Source organism: Triticum aestivum, chromosome 7D (assembly GCF_018294505.1).
Source record: "Triticum aestivum cultivar Chinese Spring chromosome 7D, IWGSC CS RefSeq v2.1, whole genome shotgun sequence".
Taxonomy (NCBI): domain Eukaryota; kingdom Viridiplantae; phylum Streptophyta; class Magnoliopsida; order Poales; family Poaceae; genus Triticum; species Triticum aestivum.
Genome location: NC_057814.1, coordinates 242883424 through 242891770, shown reverse-complemented (window position 1 = coordinate 242891770; position 8347 = coordinate 242883424). Strand labels below are relative to the sequence as shown.

Below are 8347 nucleotides of genomic sequence, written 5' to 3'. Positions count from 1 at the left end.
AAGTTCAAAATATCAATAGCATAATTTGGCATTGTTCATAATTCGGGGAGCTTCACCACACTACTGGACTACCTTGTCAACATAACAAGCATAGATGAAAGGCGAAGACAATCATTATATCTATTTTGGTTAACTAGCAAAGTGGCCCGCTCGATGTGCGGGTTAGAACTTTATAAAGTTTAATGATGAGAACATACTGTTTTATTCATATAAAAGAAAATTATGACCAAATGTGATGCCATTTACAAATATATAAGACTGGTGAGCATAATTTTTTTCTTAGGTAAGGTTGGTTTTCTCGTTGACATATAAAGATATTTGTTCAATTTTTTCTGGTTAACCCGTCATGTGCTATATCGTGTGAATGTAATGTTATCAATCTGGAGCCTATATATTCCGTGCAACATAGGCAACATGTAAACAAAATTCTCATTATATATTTGGTACTCCGCCTAGCCAATTTCATTTTTGCATGGCCACGTGGGTCACAAATTTAAGAACTATAAATGTCTATGTTATATAGGAAGATTAGCTTTCAAATGTAAGATAATAATAATAAATTCAACTCGTGTCATGAACGAGCCGACTTTCGACATCAAGATCATGTACATAAGATTGTAAAGCACACTGGTTTTTGACGAATAAGATGGATTTGGTTTGAGAAAGAGTTTTTTTCTTCAAGAAACTACAACTAATTCCATTCATATGATGACCTTTGGAAAGCCTACCAAAACATTGAAACGAAATTATTAATATAAAATATCTTCTGAAACCAAATGACAAAGAACGGTTTGTGATCTCTATGTCATAGTTATTTCACCCGTCAGTACTCTAAGACAACAACAGTTGCATATCTCATGTAATAATTATCCGAAAATAAGGCACACCCCATACATGTCCTAACAAAAGGAACCTCAGGTCAGCATCTCATGAGAAACAATTTTTTTTAAAGCTTCTACATGCCAATATGTTCAGAATAGCTACAGAGAACACAAACTAATTGGAAAGATAAAGTACTCCTGGATTATCACAAAGTAGCAAAAAACAATAAAGTTGCTTCGACTAATAGGATGGCACGCAAGTATACCTAGAGATTTTTTGGACAGTGGCGCCGGCCGCCGGCAACCTTGAGGCAGCCTGAAGAAGATCCTAGTAGGAAATCAACTGGAAAATAAATCACCAGAAAAAAACTTGGTGAAAGAGAGTAAGTACGTAACCAGAAGCAAAGGATACCTAGAAATTGATTGCCCTGTTATGTATGGCAGTAATTTGTGTTGCATCCGCTATCGACTTTTAATATTGTTGACCTCATGTGTATATGCACTGTTCAATGCTTAACGTATTATTGTTTTCTCTGTCAAAATTGAAGATATCACCATGGCACACTGAGCACTCAATATCCCAAGACAAAAATATCCAACTATAATACTCATGATTAAAGTCGACTAATTTTTGCTAACAAAACTTTGAAGGCAAAAAATTTCAAAAAACAAAAATTGAGTCGTCTTTAAACTATTTTATTTGCCTCATTTCTAATGAATTGATTTTTATCTTTATTCCGACCCGAGTATGTTGTCGAGACAATTGAAAGTTGTGTTTACTTATTCTGGAATCTTCCAATTTGATGAAGTTAAAAATTGTAGGGATCATGATAAGTCTTGCATTGTCTCTTTGTATCCTCTTATTAATTACTGCAACAAAGGGCATGCAAACAATATGTAGACACAATCAACGCTAGAGATGATTACTTTTATTCTTCCATGTGGAGCTTCTATTTATCCCTTGCTTTTGCGAAAATATCATCGGAAAAGCTGTCAATTCTGATAAAGAAAAAGAGCATCGTCTCAACTTGAAACACATGAATCGAAATAGCATGGATTAGATTCCTTTGGTTTTTCTCAGTCCAGCCTAACGGTGCTAATTTCTGGGTTGAGTACGCACAGGCAGACATTGCAAAGTTGTACTAAGGTTAAAACACTTATTTTGGGACGGAGGGAATAGGTACGTACAACATGATATGTACTAATCTCCTGGCTGTCAAGCTGACTACTAAAGCTGTAGAACTGCCTGATCAGCTTCAAACTGACGTCGCAATACCTGCACCTCCACTTGCACTTCATCAACAACCTTGAGATAAATTGTTAGTTAATTGTGCTAGAAAAGGATGACGCAGACAGTATGGGCGTCAGATAGCAGGCGATTATTGACAAAAAAACAATTATTGTCCTCAATGCAGCTTCAAAGTGTGTAACTTGGAGAATTAAAGTACATAAATGATCACCTTGGGCTCACTAAAAAAATTAATTGACAAATAACTTTAACTGGAAGCGAGAATCGTTATTGACGATGAATTGTTACTCCACTTGTTTTGAACTTGGCTATACTATCACTGCTAAGGCCCTCCACTATGTATCTGGTGCCAAAATTCTGACAAGTGTGCCACATATACATCGATGTCAGATGAAAAGCTTTTGGTACCCCTCTCACAACGTAGACAATGTGGCACCGGTGAAAGACTGGCCCACATCTAGCAGAATAATTGATCGAAGTACTAGTCTTCCTCTCACACGGAACCCATTCCATCTATTCTGCATGCAAGATATGGATTTTTTATTGCCTCACTGAATTTGGCATCGGAGCAGCTACTTGCTCTGGTTCCCATATTTTTTCTTAAGGCACCAGCTGGGCAATGAAGGGCACCGGTGCCAAATGAATCAAAAGTGAATATGGCATCACTTTTGGCCTACATAGTGGAAGGCCTAAGAGTATGCATAATGGAATCCATTGACTGTGAACTGCATAAGCGCCTAAAAAAGAACATGCAAGTGTAAGATATTTCTATATTATAAGTCATCTAATCTACGAAAGGAAAATATATATAGAAAACTGAATTTGCTTGAACGAAAAGACAACATAGAAAATAAAGGATCATCTTGCATACACAATAGGAGGTGGCAAAAAATAAACATACAAAGCGGTACAGTTCAAACGAAATTCCGAGCAAGCACAAAACGTCAACTGTGTTTTCGTTGCTGAATTTACCTTATCATGATACATAACACCATGAAAACCACAAGATCAAAGATTAACTTATCTGTATAAATCATCAGATTATCCAGATCAGGAGATTAATATCGCCATATTGCTAGCTAGAGCTATAGTTATGTCCACCATAATTCAGTCTTAACTCTATAACCGTACTTGTAAATAGTGAAGGAGCTGCTACTCCTAACACTTAAAATTTTAGTCGGTGTTGTACAAAATAAAAGGAACGAATAGTTAATATAGAAGTGTGTAGGAAGAAAGTTTTTTAATGATTCAATGTTTGTGACTCATATATTGGCGAATATATTTTATCTCAAGGAAGTAAATGCTATAATATTCTAATCCCCAAAACAATCCTCTTTCTGAAGTCTCATTCGTTCAGATTCTGCAATAAACAAACAAAACATAACAATAGTGGTATCCTAGAAGCATGTATGCGTGGTCATCTCAAATAAGAATAAGTAATCAAAAAACATAATCCTTATCCTAACTGATCCTTATTATGTCGCCACATAAGAGGTACGGACTGTTGAGTGATTTGTAAGTAAATATATCATACATATTAACTTTTTTTTGGCGAGAATCATACATATTAACTTGGAGACTGAACAAACATATTAGTTGAACCTAGTACGATGGTATAACATGCATGTCACCAAATCAGATTAAAAGTAATACCTGAACCTAGTACTATGGGACAACATGCATGTAGCCAAATCTGATCAAAAGTAATACCTGCCTGATCTCCTGGGCTATGACCATGTGAGCAGCCGTTTTCTCCAGGAATTTTGGCAGCCACTATTTTTTTTCCTCCTCCTCTGTACACTTGAGTAGCTGAAAGAGGAATCCTAGATGACATGTTTGTTGACATCAGAAATAGCTGAAGATTGGAAATTAGAATTGTGAATTTCAAAAATAAATAAAAATCATCGGCCTAACCATGTATCTATAAGATCAATTTTGTTGTCTTCTGCAGATGTGTGCACCACACCCCCACCTCCATGACTACTGCATCGATAACCTTGAGATATATTATTAGTTGATTGGCCAAGAAAAGGATGATTCGGACTGCAGCGTGGTCAGAACTGATGCAGAAGAGATTGAATGGTTGGAAGAAGTGGATCCGAGAGAGGATGAATAGGATCATGACCTTCTCTTCAATAGGAACTGAACTGCAGCCTCACGTCTCAAGGAGTTTGTTAGGATCCAGCTACTAGTTTCACTCAATCACCATGGTTTGGCTACAAATCGAGAATTACAGGAGGAGGAAGCAGAGGAAGGAGGAGACAGAGGAGGAAGAACACGCTACAGAGAGGGAGGTCGCCAGCCAGGCCGAAGCCTTCCGTCCAAGCCGCCTCTTTCGTGGGCACCCCTGTGCCCTTTGTAGTTGGAGCCCATCCATCTTCTGGCCCAGATCGAGGCGAATAGGGCTGGCCCATAGTATGGTCGCTGACAATCCCCCTCCATAAGTTTCGGCTTGCCCTCAAGCCGATTCGCTGTCGAACCACCGGGATCCCAAGGCACTTGTACTGCAAGCTGAACCGAATCAAGTATCTTCTCACCTGGATCCCAAGTCAGTTGCTGGTTTTGTAAAATGAGCACACCAGGAACTAGAGTCAAACACAGAGCACTTGGTTGACTAATTGTAGACCATTGATCCAAGCTGTCAGGATTGTCTCGCCGCCAGGTCTTAGAATAGAAAACCCACGACTGATCCACTGCCCCCTTAGGATTGAGCAAGGCAACACAATCAACTTGCTGTACCTGCAAAGGTGATATATAGACACCAAGAGAAAAGCCTGCATCTCTGCACCGGTAGCCCTCAGCCACATAAGAACATGGAGTTACCCAAGTCGCATATGAACGGCAGAATTCCATCAAGGCTAGTATAGAACTGCTCTGGACAAAGCAGCCATGCACGGTTGTCGCTCTCAACCCTCACATATGTGATAGCTTCTCCAATTTTTATCATGGGCAACGTCGCAATCCTCCCATCAAGAAAATATTCTTTCCATTGATGAATAAGTCGGCACACAATATCCATTTTAATGTTTGGTGCCCCACTTGTTCTAGTCTCTGAAACTGGTATTTCACTCAAATTCAGTTCAGACTCTCGTGTCCAGTGCTCCAGCTCTCTGCAATTTCTTAAGTCCAAGAAAATACCAAGACTCCATTCTATTTTCCCCCTGTCGTTGGTCCATATACAATCAGTTGTGGCAGGTGGATTATAAGGTGAAGAGAGATGACCAGTAACCTGAACAAGCTTACTGTAGGTAATCGACATGTATCTACTTGTGAACTCCCACCCTGCAAGAGTGATCAAGCTGAGCAGACCATGGTTCCATTGTGAGGTTACAAACAAATTTCTTGTAACAAACTGAGGCCAGCTGAAATTGTCTTTCAAGGAGAAACATTTCCAGCATAGCCAACTGTCATTTATGAAGCCCACACCTGGATCCCAATGAAGCAAGACTAGAGGACGAGTAATTGTACTTGTCTTCAAAGTACTACCAAGAACAGTAATATGCCATAATTCCAGTGACTGAGAGAATGCTTGCTTCAACATGATAGCACTGGCAGAATGCCCCAACTTGAGAAACCAAGCTATTATCCATTGGGAAATTTCAGAATTATAGGTGAAGAGCTCAGCCACACACAAAACCAACAAGTTCAACGAGAAGCGATCCACAACCAAGTAAACTTGGAAGAAACTGAAGCAGTTGATATAGCTGGAGACAAGAACATGACCTCTAGAGGGGGGTGGCCAGGCAATTCGCCAGTCGAATGTTTCAAAGATCAACAGGACTGAATCAGAGCAAGAGGACCCAAGGAACAAGAAATGAGCATCTCTGCCTAACCCTTTTCTGGCCAGCGAAGCAGATGCCATATGTGCACTGATAATGCTACTATATAGCATATCTCCTCCAAGACATAAACAATAAGGAGGCCCCCTTAAGAAGAATGATGCACTGTTGGAAGTGGTGATGTCATGTCGTGCAACGGAACAATACATGCCATGGAACCTCTTATATACAGCCACACACACCAAGGAAAAGAACCATGTAGTTGCCCATTGGGAGTCCGCATATGCAACTATTCCGATGTAATTCTTTGTTCTATATGTGTTTCCGAAACTGCAATTGGGCATCTTCTGATGCACAAGGATGCACTGAATTACAATACTACCATGAGCAACACGGAGAACCACTGATATATCATGCTCCAGTAAACTGAATTTGTTCTTATGCTCGTACATTTGCAGACTTGGTGTCAACATCACCGCAAAAGAATTTGTACCTTCCCAATAGGATTGCAGAGATATGCCAATTGATTTCTTCAGTAGAAAATTTGCGAGTGGGCTACAGATATTACCTTGAAGTGGCAGCCATGAAAACCTCAGTGCTTCCAAACATACTTCCGCAATCAGATGACAATATATTCTTTGTACTAGAATTTCCTTGCTCTGAAGCTCACAGCACAAATCCCCAATCACAGCATGAGCTGGTGCATAGACTATATCACTCGATATAATTAATAAGCTCCTCATCCAGACAAGAATTTGCATCTCATGCGTGGCAAAAAATGCATCAGTGGGTCTGAATCTTGTAAAGCACAAATACCAATCATGCAGCAACCCAACTGAATGTTGCACAGGTAAACTAGCTGAAGCAATCGCGAAGTTCAGAACTTCTTCCAACTGTACCAATGTATATGCCTGGATGCACGCAAAGGATGGCCATGGTAATGGCCGCGACTCAACTTTGCCATCATTGACTTGGGTGAACTGGGACGTCAAGGGAAAATCGATCTTGACAGGTACCTTTGTCGACCACCTAGTGAGTGCCAAGTTGTCCAGATTGAAGATAGGGACAACCAACGCAGCGGCATCTGAATGGCTTCCGGTGCAGCAGGCTCAGGGGCGATGCTGCCTGCAGTCTTGAATGAAGGTGGTGCTGCGGATGAGGTGAGCACCGACTCCTCGGGTGTTTCTCAACTTGGGCACCCCGTCAAATAGGTGGTGGGTGTCGTAGTGGCGTCGTTGGTGTCGTCGACTTCGAGCACCTTGTCATGCACACTGAGCTCCAGGATGGCTGACGGAGTTGGTGCTGTAGGAGCGGCAAGCTCGGACGGAGTCTCGCTGATGGCGCCCATGGACGCCTCGAGATGGAGGTCGTCGGTGGAAGCATCGGGCACCACATCATGGCGCTGGACCGCATCCAACGCTGCCTCCCATTCCGCGTACGGAGTGTCGTCGTAGAAGTACGACGGCGCCATCCCGTCGTCATCCGGCATGGATGGTGGTGTAGGTCGGTGGTAGGAGGTCCACGGCAAGGATGCAACACCCCTCGTAGATGGCATGGCCATCCAGGGCATCTCGAGCTCGGGTCGCCCTCCATCGTGACCGGAACTCGACATATGCCTCCACGCCGTACATCCCGTCCACCACCCGCTCGTAAGCGCAGATCACATTCCCATCACCGGAGCGACGGAACAACTCGCGAATCGACTCGACGGTGACCGCCTGGCGAACGTCGTTGATCCGGGCGTGGAGAACTCCCTCGGGGCAGGCAAATTTGTGGCTTGGCATTCTGTCGAACAGGATGCAAGCGGAGGATGGAGAAGAAATTTTTGGTGGAATTTTTTGAGGAATTTGAAGGAGGATCGAACGGCTCTGATGCCAATTGTTAGGATCCAGCTACTAGTTTCACTCAAACCATGGTTTGGCTACAAATCGAGAATTACAGGAGGAGGAAGCAGAGGAAGGAGGAGACAGAGGAGAAAGAACACGCTACAGAGAGGGAGATCGCCAGCCAGGCCGAAGCCTTCCGTCCAAGCCGCCTCTTTCGTGGGCACCCGTGTGCCCTTTGTAGTTGGAGCCCATCCATCTTCTGGGCCAGATCGAGGCGAATAGGGTCGGCCCATAGTATGGTCGCTGACAGAGTTTAGGTAGCCGCTATTTCTTTCCCACCTCCTCTGTACACTCGAGTAGCTGAAAAACGAATCTAGATGCCATGTATGTTGAGATCAGAAATAGCTGAAGAGTCGAAATTAGAATCATGAATTTCAAGCTATAAGTCGGCCTAACCATGCAGCTATAAGATCAATTCCTTGCTGCATTCTCCACATGTGGGCACCACACCCCCACCTTGACATCCAGTGCATCGGTAACATTGAGATATATTATTAGATGATTGGCCTACAAAAGGATGATTCAGACTGCAGTTTGATCAGAACTTGATGCAGAGAGATTCAATGGCTGGAATAAGGGGGTTGGAGAGATCATGGTTAGGATCATGATCTT

General features: G+C 42.2%; 1 protein-coding gene across 5 annotated transcripts; it reads right to left on the bottom strand.

Annotated features, from left to right (window-relative positions):
- Window positions 1-827: 827 nt before the first annotated feature.
- On the bottom strand, window positions 828-7907 carry LOC123166231 (uncharacterized). 5 transcript variants are annotated; one of them, XM_044584003.1, is made up of 4 exons: window positions 4196-7907; window positions 3985-4053; window positions 3781-3893; window positions 828-2807 (listed from the first exon to the last, which is right to left on the bottom strand). In XM_044584003.1, the coding sequence occupies exon 1, from the start codon at window positions 6608-6610 to the stop codon at window positions 4868-4870; it is 1743 nt and encodes a 580-aa protein (XP_044439938.1). In that variant the 5' UTR covers window positions 6611-7907; the 3' UTR covers window positions 828-2807; window positions 3781-3893; window positions 3985-4053; window positions 4196-4867. The 5 variants fall into 5 exon arrangements, with proteins under 5 accessions (XP_044439938.1, XP_044439940.1, XP_044439939.1 ...); XM_044584005.1 differs by having other exon boundaries at window positions 3781-3879; XM_044584004.1 differs by having other exon boundaries at window positions 3781-3879; window positions 3985-4050.
- Window positions 7908-8347: the final 440 nt, after the last annotated feature.